Here is an 18,449-nt window from a genome sequence, read left to right as displayed (position 1 = left end):
AAAAAAGATTAAAACGCACACACAAAACTACAATAAAGAGCTCTCAGGCACTAACAAAGCACAGCTGTGAAAACTCTAAGATGGGGAGAGGAAGACTGGTTAATGGATACAAATATATAGTTAGATAGAAGAAATATATTCTAATGTTTGATAGCAGAGGAGAGTGACGATAATTAACAAAAATGTAGTGCATATTTCAAAGTAGCTAGAAGAAAGGATTTGAAATGTTTTCAACACAGGGAAATTATAAATACCAGCGGTGATACCCTGACTTGATTCTTACCCATAACAAAACATCGCATGTACCCCCATAAATACATACAAATATTACGTATCAAAAAAACCTTCAAGAAGTAGAATAGTCCTGTGTTATTTACATACAAGATAGTCCTCAGTGTAAACATTAAGTGGACCCTTATTCTCTTGGGCTGACAGTTGCATTTGAATGACAGAATGTTCTACTGGATTTTTTTCTCATTTTTGGTTTTGAAACAATAACCAATTATATGCAAGATTCATGCGCAACGATGGTGTGAATGTAATAGTGGGTTTGAGCCTTTTATTCTTGCAGAATTCAGATGTTCCGTATAAATGTATATCAATTCTTTCTAAAGTCCCAATTCCATGAGTTCCTGGTTAATGGTAATCACAGGTGATGATAATGAGTTGGGCTTTAAGGTCATGAGGTGTTATATAAGTAGAAGGCCTTTTATTTGTCAATCAGGATTATAAGGAGGTCCTCAACTGCCAGGTAGCACCTTGCAGCAGGGCCTGAAAGAAGTCCCAGGGGGGAAGGGGGACCAAAATAGGTGGCAGATATGGGCACAATTTCTCCCCAAGATGTAATCATGAATTCTGGAACTGAAGTAGAGTTGGTAGCCTTCAAAATGGATAAACTAAGTTGGCTCAGCCATGACTATCACTCCCAAAATATAGCCTTAATAGGAAAGCCTCACGATAGATAATTCTATTATTTCTGTTTCTTTTCTTAATTATGGCCAATTTCTCCGTAGTTTTGCTGAATATAATCTCCAAACCTTGTCTAGCCTCTGTACCTTTGTGGACCCAGTCAGCTCCGTTGACGAGCTCCTCTTCACTCAAGGACACCATTATTTGACACTTTTTAAGTGGTAGGTCCTTTTCAAATTCCGATGAAATCTACAACCCCCTCTTCAGAAAAATGATGGTATTTTTTATATTCTGGGGTGTTTGTGAATCCTCTGAGAGCTCTGCCTATGGAAACCATTTTAAAGGATGAGACTATTATAATCTTAGGACCACAATTAGCCCCTAACTTCTAATTCTAGGTCTTTCCAGCATTCTACATTTAAGCCAATTACCTTTCCAATTCTATGGTATTATCTATTACTTTCTGCTATTTGTTATCATTAACAAACAGTGTATATATGCACATTATATTTCAATGTCAGCAATATATTCCTATTAGTTTTGATAAAGTATATATTAGTTGTCTCCCTCCCCCTTTCACCCCTAAGAAAGTTTGATATACATTTGGCTTAATCTCGCAATCTCTTTCTTAAGGTCATTCAGAGTAGAATTTGAGAGAGAGGAGTAGGTCACATTCACACACACACAAGCCATGGGATGGTCATGGATGGAGTGGTTTAGGATCAGAAGGGCAGTGGAGAAGAGGCATCTTGTTTAGTCATCATAAACAATGAATAACTCAAAGTATATTGAAGATCCCAGATGTCCTTTTGTCAAAGAAGAGCTGTCTTTAGTTACCAGCAATGAAAGGTTCGTAAGAACCTTGTTCACACACTGAGCCCTTAAGAAACAGAGACAGTTATCACTCACTACGAGTTCACCTGTGGTAACTGTGTTGACCAGAAACACCTGAATGGAAATCTGACTTCTGAAAGCTCTCATGAAATGAAACTCTTCCAACACAATTATCCAGAAGCAGTTATGAAGCTCTGCCATAAGAGGGTGACGTATGTTACTTTTTATTCCTTCTACTTTACAAAAAGAAAGTTCATGGTTCTGCTAAAGTGGTAGAGGGCAACGATCAAACTTCTGTGGTCTGCCTTGACCCTCAGTGTTCCATTCGTGGGGACCTTGCCCAAGAGGGCAGTGGCTCACCTCCATCTCAGCAATGGAGCTGCGTGCACAGCAGCCTGGTGTCCCCACAGTCAGGGGCTGCGTATGCCCCAGCAGTGCAGTAGAAAATATCAGTGCGCTGGAGACTGCAGTCTCATTTAGAGAGCTGTCACTGTGGGTTCCTACTCTCACACAGGAATAATGGGGAAAGCAAAGGCACTCACATGGCTGATGCTTCAACGAATTCACCAGTTGGGGCAAAGAGCTCTAGCTCTGGTTCTTTTGCTTTTCCCTGTTCAAGGCTTTAATCTCTCAATCGGTCAAAAATATATCAAAACAACAGTGCTTGCCATTTTCCATGGACAACCTTTTGTGTAACTCTGCAAAGAAACTTTTTCAAGGGCAACTTTTATAGAAATAGGTTTAAAGGATAATTCCGGCAATCCCACCTGGGAAACACAAGGTTACATGTGCATTATTTTCACTGAATTAAGTTCATCCTACCCTAAAGCCTCGGCCCTAACAAAGACAAGATCTGGTTAAATGTAAACAATGAACAAAACATATCCACCAACCCGAGTAACCAAAGCCCTCGGAGGGCGGGTCAGGAGCATCTCTCTTCTACATCCACAAACACATTAGCAACTAGAGGCACAATAGTTTTAAGAAAGGAAATCAGGCAGCCTTGGTACAAAGCAAATACAATAAGGAGGCAGGAGTCAAATAATTGAATAATGAAATTTTCTACTTATCAAATATAAGTCTTTCCCTATTAGAGAGAGCACCAGCTCTAACCAGGAAGATTTCCAACTACGGAGAGGAACAGGGAGTTTGAAAATTTAGAAAGAAACTGGTGGTATTGCAACAATTGAATTTTTTCCCCTGCAAGGTCTATGTTTTATTCAAGCAGTAATTTAGGTAGAAGTACAGCAGCGTTCAATCTAATTTACCATTATAGGTGCTTCTTTCTGCAACAACTTCCTTAAAAACTTTGCATAGCATCTGTTACCTTGGTCTTTCAAACAACAAATAAGAGTGTCCTAGTAGATGGGAAACTATTTTTGATAGCATAATCTCAGAAAATACATTCTTGATCACGAGGCAGGGCAGACACATTTGCTGCTGAAAACTACCCTGATCTCAATTCCAGTTTCCAGCAGTTGTGTCTTCTGCTGTGACTGGAATCTATGCAGCTCAAAGATGTTCGCTCCACTACCGAATGCAGAAAATGGGCCACAGTTTTAAAAATCATACAAACACACGCACAGCCACCCTGGGCTTTCCCATCCTCCTGGGAGCTATTTTAGAAACACCTGAGAATTCTAAAATAAGCCACCCGCTGATGAATAAGTCACTTTTCAAACCCGATGAACGGTCTCCACCGCACCTGTGCAGAACCCGGAACCCCCGGGGCAGAGGGAATCTTAGATCCATACCTATATTTCATGCCAGTCTGCTTTGCGGTGGACTCTTTGAGAGAGATGTGATGCTGAGGGGTGAACGTCCCCAAGCTGCGCGCGATGATAGCGACCGTGCGGAATTTGGCCCGGGCTGCGTTCACCACATTGGGGGCGGTGGAGCTCTGCTTGCTCAGAAGTCGGTCCTCACCATTCCGACTCTTCAAATTGTGCTCTGTGCAGGCTATGGAGACTTGCATTGCTTCCCCGGGCAGCGCACGGGCCCGCTCAGAAGCCCAGAACACAGGCAGTCACGAGAGGTTGAGCGGCTGGGAGGGTTTCTGCTCGTCTTTTAACCCTTCCTTGCTCCCCTTCCCGGGGCTGCCGTCAGAGGAGTCCGGGCGGCGGACTTCAGAGCCGGCGAAGTGGCCCCGGCGGCTGCGGTGCAGGACAGAGTCCCGGGGACCGAGAGAAGTAAACAGCCAACCCCGAAGTTGTCACAGCAGCGGGAGGATGGGTCAGGCTCGCAAATCTTCCCGGGCTGTAATCTCGGCTGATGGAACAGCCAGTGGTCGGGAGGCTTTGCAGGCGCCTAGAGCTGAGCGTTCATGGTGACTGCGCGCTGCCTGCCCGCAGCCGGCTCGCGCGGTCTGAATGCGGGCTGGCTCTGGGCGACGGCTGGGATCCGCGCAGGCTTACCGCAGGACGCGCCGCCAGCATCCCCCGGACCACTGGCAGGATGCTCAGCTAACCGCGAGCGGGTCCCGCCGACCGGGGGTCTCCATCCACTGCCGCCGTCAGCTCCCTCCCTCCGCCGCTCCCGGAGGACGTGGGGGCTGCTCAGGACCCCTCCCCACTCATTCTCGGGCGAAAGCCTGGATGGCTGAGCCCGCCCTGACGCCGGGTTGCGGCTGCACGGAGGAGCAGGCAGATCCCTTCCAGGAGCTCTTGGCCTTTGTGTGAGATGGGAGGGCAGAGATCACTTTCCCCAGACTCTGGCTGTAACAGAATCGGAGAGCTGCTCTGCTCAGACTAAATCCCCCAGCGGCACAACAGTCGGAGCTGGGGGGAGGCGGAGAGGGGGTGCTTCTGCCACCAACACGACAGTGAGTTAACACGTGAACGCTCTGTGACTGGCTTGCTAGAACACAGCTTGGAATCCCTGTCATTAGCCTTGTCAGGCTCAGCTTCCCTCTGCACGTCATTTTCTAAGGCAGGTAAGTTTGGAGTTTCCTGAAAAGCCACAGGGCAGACTTTCTGGAGTCAAGTCTGTTAACTTACTGGAAAATCTGTTCTGGCTACCAGAGGAGGGACTGGGATTGGAGAGAGGCATCAATTCAGCACCACCCAGGGGGCTGCACTAAGCCAGCTCAAGGCCCCTAAAAGCCCCCTCCCCCTCAGGGTCCCGGCAGGTGGCCGGGGTAGACACACTGCCCACTCCCACTGATCATCTGGGTCTTGCTGGTTAGAACAAGCACCACCCCGGGTCAGAAAAGAGCAGCAAGATACCCCCGTGGGCTGTGAACCCCCAGGAAGCAGGGGGAATATGTCAGGTGCAAAGCAACAGCTCAGGAAATGTGGTTGAAACTAAACACCATTTGCCTGGTAATTTTCCTTTCCATTTGAAATGCATGGAAACCAAACCCCTCTCATAGATTTACTTACAATAAAATTATGGTTTCTGCAAAATCAGCTTTCTAAATGTGGTTCTCAACAGACACTGTCAAGCAAAAAGAAATAGCATTTAAATCAGGAACATTTGTGAACACCATCTCTATATTAGGCAATAAAGATCGTATGGAGAAAAAATGAAACGCTGTCCCCCTCCTCAAGAAACAGGCAATCTGGGTGGGAAAGACAACACATTCAGTCTTAAAGGGACTAAATAACAATTTCAGAAGGCACATTACGACATGTCTGAGTGAGTGGTACAGACGCCGAGTATGCTAGAGAGAAACAGGTGGAGAAAGTTCTTCACTGTGATCCATTCCCAGCATTTCTACTGGGTTCCTATTAAGTAACTGACTCTGCCTGTTGCTGGGAAACAGGGGCTGAGACAGAGGCTGGGCCTTCAAGTAGCTCCTAGATGCCCAGGAAGCCCTCATAGAGGGCTGGCGCTGGGCCTGGGATGTAAAGAACAGGTCAACATTGATTAGCTGGAGAGGAGGGAGGCAGCCATCCCAGGGTAACCAGGTTGGAGCAGGACACACACTTTGGCTGTGTCTGTGCAATTAAAAAAAAAAAAAAAGCTGGTCTGACCATATCTTCTCAACTGAATTGAGTTGCAGGACTGAAAGAAAATTTCAAGTAGAATATAATATGCCTGTATTGAATTCTATTCCAAACATGAATCTTAACATTTTATAACTTACAGATAAGATTTAAATCACATTGTAGTCTCATCCTTTACCCTCCACACCCTTCCCACTTTTTACTTTAAAAAATAAATGTATTGACTAATGGTCAATGATTGGGCAGGAAGTTTGGGATGAGGGAGGGTTGGGAAAAGGGACAGATGAGCCCAGGACCCCTGTTCTGTACTCTCTGCTCCCAGGAAGGAGCACTTGAAGCTGATCTTATTCCAGAGAATAAACAACAGTGGGCAGAGAGGAAGCAGATCATTAGAATCTTTATTTTTTTCACACTCAGCCAGCTCATTGGAGATGATCAATGTGAATTGAGAAAGGAGTCAGAAGGAAAAGAGGAAGAAGTGGGAGGAATCAGAAAGAACAGCTCAGAAAAGAAAAAAAACAAAGCAGCCTGGCAGGCAATACAGAATGAGTTGATAACCACGTGGCCAGAGGTCAGGCATCAGAGGCTTCAGCGTGGATGCCAACGGGAGGAGATGGGGGGGGGGTGGTCGGGGCTGCGGGGGGAGTGCTGCCAGCTCTGCAGGGAACACGAGAACTTTGAGGGAGGGGATGGTCTGGACAGTTGGCTGAAGTGGCTTTCAGAGAATGCCTGAAAGCATAACCAAAACCAGAGCAGCGGGCAGGTTATCAGAATAAAACAGGCAAGGCAGAGCGCCTCTGAGTCACCTTATTATCCCCCACAGGACCAAGCAGAGTGCCTTGTTCATGGCAGGCCCTCACACTATAAATAATTGAGGGAGATAAGACAACAAAGAAAGGAAGAGGGAGGGAGGAAGGTAGGTGGATGGGAAGATGCCATATTCTTGGATAAACTTGATTCCTTTGGAAAAAAAAAAACTAAGAAAGAAAGCAAATCCTGCACGTTCTAGCTTGAGCACAGCCAGCACACTTAGCAGGAGTGAATAACTGCCCCACACTCACGTCTGTTCCTCCTGTGTGTAGACGAGCATCCCAGGCTTCAGGGCAGGCCTCAGAGAGAATCAAAGGCCTGTGCCGGGAGGATGCCCACAATGCCAGTCTCTTTCCCACTGCCCCCGGTGTGCCTTTTCAGACCCGACACCACATGGGCGTTCTGACAGCCGGCCAGCAGCGCGGTGGCTTCCCTGCACTGTGCTCCCCCTTCCCAGCGGCAAGGGAGCATTCCGTCTCTGGAGCATGGAATTTAGGTAACAGTTGGCTAAGACAATGCTGGCTCCTAATAAGTTTGTGCTAACAGGCCGCGTGCTGATTAAGCTGGGGAAGTCAGACTTGGGGTGTGTGTCCTCCCATTGTACACAATTCAGAGGAGCCCCCTCTATAGTCATTTCAGGTTTAAAAAAGACTGACAGGCATTGATGTAGGTTTAGACATTGGTATAGGTTGGATTGGGGTCCCTGAAATTTATAAGTTGAATCCCTAAAGCCCTGGGTCCTCTGAACATGATTGCACTTGAAGATGAAGCTATTCAAGAGGTCATTGAGGTAAAGAGAGGTCATACGAGTGAGCCCTAACCCAACGTGACTGGTGTCCCTGTAAGAAGAGGAGATTAGGACTTGGATATGAGAAGACCATGAGAAGGGACGGGAGGGGACGGCCATCCTCCAGCCAAGGGAGAGGCCTCAAAGGAACCCTGCCCCGCCAACGCGTAGACTCAGTCTTGTTAGAAATTAAACTGCTGTGTCAGCCACCCAGTCTGTGTTACTTTGTTACGACAGCCCTAACCAACTAGTACAGGTCTGATAGATTTGCTTATTTTAATGCTTATGTTATTGATCACAAGAAACCATTGGAGCTCACTGAAGAAGTTGATCCTCAAAGCCATTGTTAAATCTTAATAAATACCATTATCATGCCACTCAATACATCCTAAGCTGATACTACACACACACTCCAACAAGAGCCCCGAATACAACGACTGATTTATTCCTCTTTGCAAAGTCAAAGCATCCATATGGTGACTCTTGACACAAGAGGTGATTTCCAAGCACTTTTTGTCCTTTCTCGTTTTCAGTGACCTCCTTTGTCTGCCTGTGTCCCCTTTTAAGGGCCTTTTTACACTGGGCAGCCTGGAGTCTGCACCCTCCGAGTGATGGAGAGAGCCCAGTGGTAGCAAGGGCCTGGCTCCAAACCCAGCTCCATCACTTCAGAGTAACCTTGGGTGCACCATGACAGCTCTCTGTCTTTCTCTCAGCTGAAATATGAGGGGAGTAGTCACTTAATCCTAAGGTCTCCTTCAGCTCTGTAGTTGCCACAATGGGGGTTTTATAGGGAGATGTGGAGGTTGCAACATTGCATGCGACCAAATTATCACTTACTCTTCAATTTTGCCTGGGTCTCAGCTGGTCCCTATTCAGTCTGCAGTATTCGAAGTTCTTTGGCATTAATGTCAGCCACCCTGGGTCACAGTGACAGAGCTGCTTAGGAGCAGATCACAGGCTGTGTCACTCACATCCCAGTGCCGTATCTCCTCAGGCTTTAGAGTCTTCATGGTAACTCAGGAGACGTTAGGGTGTGAGGTCAGTTGGAGTTGGGGGTGAATCCCACCTTGCCCTGTGCCACTGAGCAAGACACTTTCCTCCCTGAGAGATAAAATGGTGATTCTCCAGGGAAGGCGCTATTGTTACCAACCAACTCCGTGCTATAGAAGAGACCACAAGTGATGCAGAGAAGTTAAATAACTCGCTCCAAGTGGCACAGGCCCAACTAGGATTACACTTCAGTCAGGCTACCTCCAGAGACCTGGTTCTTACCCTCAGCACACACTGCTTTTCCCTATTTAAAGAGGGCTTTAAATAGAGTCCTTTTATGAATATAGTTTAAAAGAAACTCTATTCTTACTATAATTGATAGAAAGAAATTTACTTTCAAAAGTCTAAAAATTTCAGGCCAGGCACAGTGGCTCACATGTGTTATCTATCCCAGCACTCTGGGAGGCCAAGGCAGATGGATTGCCTGAGCTCACAGGTTCGAGACCAGCCTGAGCAAGAGCAAGACCCCATCTCTAAAAAAAATAGCCGGGCATTGTGGCAGGTACCTGTAGTCCCAACTACTTGGGAGGCTGAGGCAAGAGAATCGCTTGAGCCCAAGAATTTGAGGTTGCTGTGAGCTATGATGCCATAGCACTCTACCAAGGGCTACTGAGTAAGACTCTGTCTCAAAAAAAAAAAGAAGTCTAAAACTTTCAGAACAATTAAATCATCCATGCTTCATGACTTTTGAGTATGTCTTTTATCAACCTTTTCAAATGTTTTGTGATACTTTTTTCCCTATGGTCAAATTTTTTTTTCCCCAATTACCTAGCAAATTTCTGATTGATATGATTTCTTACCAGTAAAATCAGAACCAAATATATTTTAGCGAGTCCACTTAGAACTTAAAGTTTATATTCCGCAGCCAGCAGGGGCCATGCAACATTCAGTTAGGCAGCCAGGCAAAACTGGATTTACCCCAAACAGAAGAGAATGCTAATATCAGAAGAATTTTAAACATTGAGTGTACAGATGGCAAGCCACTTTCTCTGCCTATCATTTGTGATTAAAAGCAGGATTTTTAGGGTGAGGGTTTGCTATTTTTCAGAAATTCTTAAAACATTAGTTTAGAGAGCAATTTATTAAATTCTGACCAATTGAACCAGCTGTGAAAATTAGCATGGCCCCCTATTTGCATGGGCACAGCTTTTGGAATAACAGAAAGTAAAATCAAGAGGCCAAATTGGAAACACTCAAGGTTCTGCTGGATAGGAAAAAACTTCCAGTTGTCCACCCTCCTGCTTCCCTGGAAGAAGGGGCTCACCAGAGCACCCTGACCAGGAGACGCTGAGGGCAGGCTCAGTACAAATGTTCTCACACTACCAGCCACATGTTCAGAGGGAGAGCACAATTACCAAAGGATAGGTAAGCTTTCTGACCCACATTTAAGCTGTATACTCAGCCATTGCTAATTATTTCCTGAATTTGAAAATTGACATACCAGATGCATCAGGAGACCTCTGGGATTTATACATCACTTTACATGCTCAAGGCAAGGTGCCATGGGGCCATAGGAAGCAAGTGTGGAAAAATAAGAAATACACAATTCAGATGAGTTGGTTCAGGCTTTCATCATGGTAAGTAATTTGTCATCAGCTTGTCTGGACCCTGGACATAGAGCTAAGAGGAAACAAGGACACACGGTCTGTTTAGTTTTTACAGGCACCCTTAGTTTTTCCTAAATTACTACTCATTAGCATAATTTCTGCCGTTGCCTTCTACGAGAACAGGATGGTCAGAAATATTTGCTGTGCTTTGGATAAAAGATTTTCCTAACGAGCTTAATTCACAGAGAGTCTGTTTTCAAAGATAATTAGAATTATCACATTTCATCCGATCTAAAGCACCATTAATCAGAATACACATCATTATTTTAGGTAGCATTAAAATATGAAAATGTGGTCAATTAATGATGGCACAATGCTTCCTTATCCCTAGCACTTTTTATTTTTAATTAATCAAAATAGTCTTTTTAGACGTAGGCTCCCCCCAACGCGTTCCGCTTTTATACATACAAGAAAAGAAAGAGAATTAAATTGGCCAAAGTATTCCACAAATTTGTTCTGGATTGAAAATTTCTGGATGTTTGGCTCCACATTGTCAATGTCCACATCTTTCCACACGGTCATCCTTTTTGTTGGTGAGGTAGCATTTTTCAAAAAGCAGGCTTAAATTTGGTCTCAGAGATTTTTTTTTTTCCAAGATGTTCACACCTACTCTGGACGTTCTGATGCACATCTACAGGCATCAGCAACCAGAACATGACAGCTGCCTGGCCAGCAGCAATAAGAAATCATTTCCCAATTTCAGCGAAAAACAAAAATACGCTCTCAAGAATTGATGAACTATGATGATTTCTAAGATGGTATGTTATAAACTTCCAGTTCGTGGCAATTTAAATCTAAAATAGTGCAAATGGTATGAAGGAAGGAAAAAAGAAACGTTTTTTGAGCACCTGTTCCAGGTATTATATTAAAAACTTGCACATCCTTTATATCATTCTAAAAGAAAGGAAAAAAAGACAGCCTATGTTAAGTGTCTAAATGAATTGGTCTCAAAACGAAATATTCTAAACATTCATCTTCACCCTTGCAATACTGAGGTGAACCAGCCTTTAAAAGAACTTTCCACATAAAGTCAACCTTGCATGATGCACTGAAAAAAAAAAAAAAATATATATATATATATATAGAGAGAGAGAGAGAGAGACTGGAAGCCTTTTAAGAAACAAGCTAATAGGTCAAAATCCATTTGTTTTGGTTTAAATGTGGTTCATCTTTGTTAGGATTAGAAAAGCCATTCTTCCGCGTCTCTTTATCTCATAAAATTTACCATATTTTTACAAAAAAGTTCTGTCTTTTCCTTTCATTTTTATTCCATTCACTTTTGAAGGAGGAATGTTATACCAAGAGTGGGTTCAGCATCTTAAGAAATGTTTACTCTTTGGCAGATCATAGAAAATTGATGTAGAAGGCATCCTCAGCCTTTCATCCCATTTAAAAGGAAACTGATCTATATGTGCGATAAAATATAGACTCTCTATATACAATAGAATATTACTTAGCCTTTAAAAAGGAGGAAATTCTACCACTGGCAACAACGGAAATGAATGTGAAGGACACAAAGTTCCGTGAAGTAAACTAGACGCAGAAAGGCAGACTTGGCCCTGCTTCCTTTTCAGTGGTTCCTTCATTGTGCTTGGCTTTCCTGGGTTTTTACATAGTGCATTTTTTGCTAACTGAAATTTGGTGGCAACCCTGCCTGGAGCTAGTCCATCAGTGCCATTTTTCCAATAGCATGGGCTTACTTTGTGTCTCTGTACCATGTTTTGGTCATTCTCGCAATTTTTCCAACTTTTTCAGTATTACTACATCTGTCATGGTAATCTGTGATCAGTGACCTTTGATGTGACTATTGTAATTATTTTGAGGAACCATGATTTGCATCCATATAAGGTGGTAAACGTAAGTGATAACTATTTCATTGGTTCTAGGTGCTCTACTAACCAGCCATTGCTCTATCTCTCTCCCTTTCCTAGGGCCTCCCTAGTCTCTGAGACACTACAGTATTGCAATTAGGCCAGTTAATAACCCTACAATGGCCTCTCAGTGAGTGAAAGGAAGAGTCACTTATCTCTCATTTTACATCAACAGCTAAAAATGATTAAGTGTAGTGAGGAAGGCACGTTATCAGCTGAGACAGGCCAAAAGCTGAGCTTCTTGTGCCAGTTAGCCAAGTTGTGAATGCTAAAGAAAGTTCTGGAAGAAAACTATAATAAAAGTGCTACCTCAATAAATCTTGGAAAAACATGCAATGTCAAATAACTTGCTCAATATTACAAAATTAATTAGTGGCAGATTTCGAACCAGCATCCACGTACCTGGCTCACATTCAGAGGCAATTAATTTCTACATGACACACACACAATTATATTTTTTTAGAACACCTCAACTATGTCATTAATATTCTGTCAGATAAATTTCCTGCTTTAAAGGAAAAAACTTTACCATATTCTCCATCAAGTACTGTATTTTCTAAAGCTTTTACAATGAGCATGTATTACTCTTATGAGTCAAATGTAATAAACTACATTTTTATTATAAAATTATTACAAGTTCATCATTTAGAAAGCATAGGTAATTTCTCTTACCCAGGTGTGACCGGGTAAAGAGCTGAGAGGTAATGGAGAGACATGAAAGAAAGAAGGGGAAATGTCGTTCATTAATTCAGACTTCCAATATTATCATTGTTACCATTTTGGTTCATATCTTCTTGGTTTTGGTGATTTTTATTTTGCATGCATCACTTTGTGGTGGTTTTAATCGATGTCACTTTGTTGTTTTTTATACTGGAGTATTTTTCAAGGCGTGTATCAGCCCATGCTGTCATTTTGTATTTGTTCTTTTGTCTCTTTGTTTTAGTATATCAGCTATTCAAGTCAAGTGTTCATCATCACCACCATCAGAGGAACTATGGTGGTGTCAGCTGAGATCTAAGGACAGAGGAGAACCTAGGCAAAGAAAGGGAAGGTGAGAGGAGGCTACATGGACAGGGCACAGCTTCCTGGGGGAGGTCGAGTGGCCTATCGGGAATAAAGAGCAATCATTCAGAGAAAGGATTTATGTAATCAGAGCAATGTACATCAATCAACAGGGGTCTGTTGAGGGCAGCTTGGAATACAAGGCCAGGTGAGGACTCCTCCCTCCTGGCAACTGGGAGAGGTTGAAGAAAAAAGGATTCTGGTCCAGAGTGAGAAGTATAAACAGTATTTTAGACAGATAAATCTGGAAGCCAGGTATAGGGGGGTCTATGGGTGTAAGAGACTTACAGCAAGAAGACCAGTAGGAGGCAGGTTGGAATCAACCAGGCATAAGGTAAAATTTGCAGAAGAAAGGAAGATGCTTCTCCTGCCAGTCCTAATAGGTGATGGGGAAATGTTCACCATGCACTGAGGTGAAGGCACAGTTCACAAAATAATGTATAGAGTAGAAGTATCTTTTGACAGGACCAAAATATAGATAGGATATTATAGACAGGATCTATTTTTGCAGAGAAAAGAAAGTATACTATATACCTAACTATTATCACTCGTTACCTGTGGGTGGTGGGATTCTGGGTAATTTTTATTTTCTCTATTTTGCGTGATACCCAGGAAAAAAGAGAGGACGCTAGAAGTAGCAGGGAGCTTGTAGATGTACATATCCTGGAGGGAAGGCCAATGACATTTTTCTATTTATTTCACAACACCTAGCAGTGTGAGATCCATTTCACTAAGCAGATTCAGTTTCCTTTTTATAACAAAAAAGCATCCATGAGCAGATTATCCAGAGTGTGATTACTGAGCTTTGCTGAGTGACACGGAAAAATTAGCAAGTCAAATCACCGTACATTTGATTCCCTATAAATCTAATATAGATTCCTGCTAAGGAATCAGCCAAGGAGTGGTCCAGCCCACCAAGGACAGCAACAATTAGACAGAATATTAAAGGAATTTTTGGTAATAGTGACTCTACGAATTCTATTAACCTAAGCTTGATTGACCCTACCTATAATTGGCCTCTAGTAAAAGAAAGAGTCCCATAATTAAACAAATTAATATTAGCTGAGTGTCTTAGGAGTAGCAGGCATGTCTCAATCTATTACATAGCTGTGCAGAGACAGGGGTGCTTTATTAATTCCCATTGACTTGAATAAATGAATTTAAACCAGCCTCTGGGATAGTGCCAGAACTAGGTGGCAATCTGCTATATAAAAACTGAATGACTGTGTTAACATTTTAAGACATCTCTAATAATGGCAGTTTGTCCCTGGCACTCCGCTTCCTCCTTTGTCCTTCCTCCTCCTTATGCTTACGTAGTTCTGTGGTGACGAAGTGAGAGAAGACCAGAGACATGCAAGATGGTATTTCTGTGTGAATGTTAGAAGTATTGGCAAAGGAGTAAGAATGAGCAAAGGACAGGGACATGGAAATAATTTTAGCTAAAATCAAATGTAGGAGAAATTTTGAAGTGAGACATTAAGGTTAATCTGCTGACTAAACTCCAGGAGGAGGTGGTTGATTGGCCTTGGGAAAAGCTCAGGGTATTAGTTTGCTAGGCCTGACATAATGAATTATCAAGAACTTAGTAGTGGCTTACAACAAAAATTTACTCTCTTACTGTTCTAAAGGCCAGAAGTCTGAAGTCAAGGTGTCAGTAATGCTGAACTCCCTCCAAACATGTCAAGGGTCAAGTCATTCCTTGCCTCTTCCAGCTCCTGGTGGCAGTCAGCATTTCTTGGGACTGTATCACTCCAATTTCTGCCTCTTCATGGCCTTCTCCTTCATATGTCTGAGTCTTCACCTCTTTTTCTTATAAGGACACTTGTCTTTGTATGGACAAATGCACAAATTTGTGTGGACAAATTCAAGTGGAACTCAGGTGTTAGACAAAGGATTCAAGCAATGGGACTCATGATGAGGTCAAGGATCAGGGAAAAACACTAAAGTCCAAAGAGATTAGACACATCTCATCAAAAAGGGAGCTTGAAAAGCGGCTAGCTTACAATAGTACTCAGGGGACCAAATCAACTGAGTGGTCATTGGAGTCAAAGAGAATCAGCCTCAAATATAGAAAGATAATTCTCAAAGCATTTAACCAAAGAACTTTTAGGGCCCATCTGAGTAATTTTAGCTCAAGATCTTTAACTTAAGTACATCTACAGATACACTTTTTCCAAATAAGGTTATATTCAGAGGTTTTAGAGATTAGGATGTGGACGTCTCTTTTTTGGGAGGGTTACCATTCACCTGACTATAGTTAGTTTGGGGGGAAATGTAGGTAAATGGAAGAAGAATAGAGAAAGATTGGAAAAGGAGGATATTGCAAGCAATGATAAAACCTTCAAGAAATAATGAGTCTGTTATTATTTTTACCATTTTCCTAAAGAATACTACCCCAAGTTTTTAAATGAATATCTTCCCTGTTTGTAAAGGCTTCACCTTCATGGCATCTGGTAATCATAGCATTAGGTGGTCCAGGACAATAGTGGTTCATGATTCAAGTGGAACTCAGGTGTCAGACAGAGGAGTCAAGTGATGGGACTCATGATGAGGTCAAGGATAAGGGAAAATCACTAAAGTCCAAAAAAGATTAGGCACATCTCATCAAAAAGGGAGCTTGGAATGTGGCTAGCTTATAATAGAATAATAGAATAGAATAGAATAGTTGGGGGACAAAATAGCTGAGTGGTTGCTGAAGTCAAAGTGAATCAGCCTCTAATGTGGACAAATAATTAAAAAGCATTTTTAAAGCATTAAACTGAAGAACTTTTAATTCTCCATAAAAAAGATTTATAGGCAATTAAAAGTACTTTGGCTTAATAATAAAAAGAATAGCATTGCATAAATCAATAATTTTAATACTGCATTATTAGAATATATTTACATATATGATAACACAAAAGATAGGGAGTGAAAGGACATATATTGGCATTAAGATTCTACATTGTACCAGAATTTCCACACTAATCTGAAGTTGATTGTGATAAGGTAAAGAGCATATCATAATCACTTGAGCAATTACTGAGACAAAAAGTCACAGAAATAAATTTAAAAATGAGTCAAATAAATATAACACAAAAGAAGGCAAAGAGGAAAACAGTAACAAAAAGAAGAAATTTAGAAAACAACAATGTGATAAATGTAAATCATATTATACCAATAATTACAATAAACATGAATGGTCTAAATGAAAAGACAATGAAAAGGCAAAGATTGTCATACTAAAAATAAGTTGTAAACAAAATAATGGAAAAAGTTATACCATGCAAAATGTAGCTACAAGAGAGCTGAACTGACTACATTATTGTCAAACAAAATAGACTTTAAAATAAAAATTATTATTAAAGATAAAGAAGAGAATTTTACAAAAATAGAATAGTCAATATATTCATAAAATACGAAAGTGGTAAATATATATGCATTTAAAGGCAGAGCACCGAATTACTTAAAACAAAAGTAACAGAGTTAAAAGTAAAAAATAGGCCAGGTGTGGTGGCTCACACCTGTAATCCCAGAACTTTGGGGGAAGCTGAGGCAGAAAGATTGCTTGAGGCCAAGAGTTTGAGACCAGCCTGAGTGAGATCCTGTCCCCACAAAAAGTAGAAAGATTAGCCAGGCCTGGTGGCATATGCCTGTTAGTTTCAGCTACACACCTAGAAAATCACTGGAGCCCAGGAGTTTGAGGTAGCAGTGATTTATGATGATGCCACTGCATTCTAGCCCCAGGTGACAAAGCAAGGCCCTATAGAAAAAAAGAAAGAGAGGGATGGAGAGAGGGAAGAAGGAAGGAGAAAAGGAAAAAATAGACAATAAAACACTTAACAGTAGGAGATTTTAATACTTCACTCTCTATAATTGATAGAACAATCATAACTTCTCCCATAAATTGCAAGGAATCTTGAACAATACTATCGAACAAATCTATGTAACAGTATGCAATTGGCCCTCCCAATCCATAGGTTTTGTGTCTGCAGATTAAACATTTTTTAATTAAAATAATAATACAACAATAAAAATATAAATAAAAATACAGTATAAAACTATTTACATAGCATTTGCATTGCATTAGTTTTTATAATTAACCTGGAAATAATTTAAAATATACAGGAGGACTTTCATAAATTATAGGCAAATACGACACTGTTTCATAAAAGGATCGTGAGTACCGAGAGCCCTGGAATCAATCCTTTGCAGATACTGAGAGACAACTACAGAAAACGCTATGCCCAATGACTGTGGAATACACACTTTTCAATTATATATGGAATATTCTCCAAGATGAACCATATGCTAGTCCAGAAAACTGGCCTTATTATATTTAAAAGGATTTGGATTATAAAAATATATTTTTCAAACACAGTGGAATCAAATAATAATCTAAACCAGAAAGAAATAGCGAGGGAAATTTTAAAATATTTTAAATGGAATAAAAATGAAGATGTAACACATTAAAATTTATGGAAAGAAGCTTAAGCAGAATTTTGAGGAAAACTGACACCATTAAACATCTATGTCAGAAGAGAAGACTAAAATCAATAGCCTAAGCTGTCATCTTAAGAAACTAGAAAAAGAAGCAGAAATTAAATAAAAACTAAGCAGAAGAAATGATCAGTAAAGATTAGAGTGGAAATCAATTAAATAGGAAACCAAAAAACAAGGGAAAATCAATGGAATCAGAAGTTGGTTCTTTGCATTATCAACCAAGTTACCAAACCTTAGCAAGACTGACTAAAAACAACTTACCAAAGTCAGAATAGAAAAGGAGATATCATTACTGACCCTACAGAATTAAAAAAAGGTTATGAGGAAATATGAACAACTTCGTGCCAAATATTAGACAATTTAGATGAAATAAACAAATTCCTGTAACAAATTACCAAAGCTGATTCAAGAGGAAAAAATCTAAATAAATCTCTAACAAGTAAGAAAATTGAATAGGAATTTTAAATGTTTCCACAATGAAAAGCCAGGTCCAGAACTGACCAGTGAACTCTCTTAAGTATTTTAAGAAGATAGGGTAAGTATCTTCTACAAACTCTTCTGGAAAATAAAGCAAGGGAAAATTATCTCTTCTTCTTTAAGATACTGTTTTGATACAAAAGCAACACAAAGAGATCAGAAGATTATAGACCGAGATCACTCATAAACGTAAATGTAAAAGTCTTTGACAAAATACTAGCATGTCAAATCCAGCAAAATGTAAAAAGGATTATATGCCATAACCAAGTAGTTTATAGGTTTGCTTAATATCCAAAATGTAGTTAATATAGGATACTGGTTTAATAGAATAAAGGGAAAAAACTATATGATCATCTCAACAGATGAAAAAAAAGAAATTAACAAAATACAACACTGTTCATACTAAAAACTTTCCCAAGCAAGAAAAAGAAGAGAATTTCTTAACCTGAAAGAATATATTTATGGAAAATCTATAGCTAATATCCCTGTGGTCCCAGCTACTTGGGAGGCAGAGGCAAGAGACTCGCTTGAGCCCAGGAGTTGGAGGTTGCTGTGAGCTGTGATGTCACAGCACTCTACCCAGGGGGATAGCTTGAGGCTCTGTCTCAAAAAA

General features: G+C 41.2%; 1 protein-coding gene across 5 annotated transcripts in view; it reads right to left on the bottom strand.

Moving 5' to 3' along the window:
• The window catches only part of KCNAB1 (potassium voltage-gated channel subfamily A member regulatory beta subunit 1), a 385,822-nt gene that overhangs the window by 246,707 nt on the left and 120,666 nt on the right, over nt 1-18,449 (bottom strand). For 2 of the 5 annotated variants that reach the window (XM_003794129.3, XM_003794132.3), the window contains exon 1: nt 3,498-3,718. The exons of the other annotated variants lie outside the window; for them this stretch is intronic. In XM_003794129.3, the coding sequence (XP_003794177.1) occupies nt 3,498-3,718 (221 nt within the window). Of the gene's footprint in view, nt 1-3,497; nt 3,719-18,449 lie in introns of those variants that run through there. 5 annotated transcript variants of the gene reach the window in all.

This window comes from Otolemur garnettii, unplaced genomic scaffold, assembly GCF_000181295.1.
Source record: "Otolemur garnettii isolate 467f Iridium unplaced genomic scaffold, OtoGar3 scaffold00076, whole genome shotgun sequence".
Classification (NCBI taxonomy): domain Eukaryota; kingdom Metazoa; phylum Chordata; class Mammalia; order Primates; family Galagidae; genus Otolemur; species Otolemur garnettii.
Note: the sequence above shows the minus strand (reverse complement) of the source record. Positions and strands in the feature narration are given on the sequence as shown.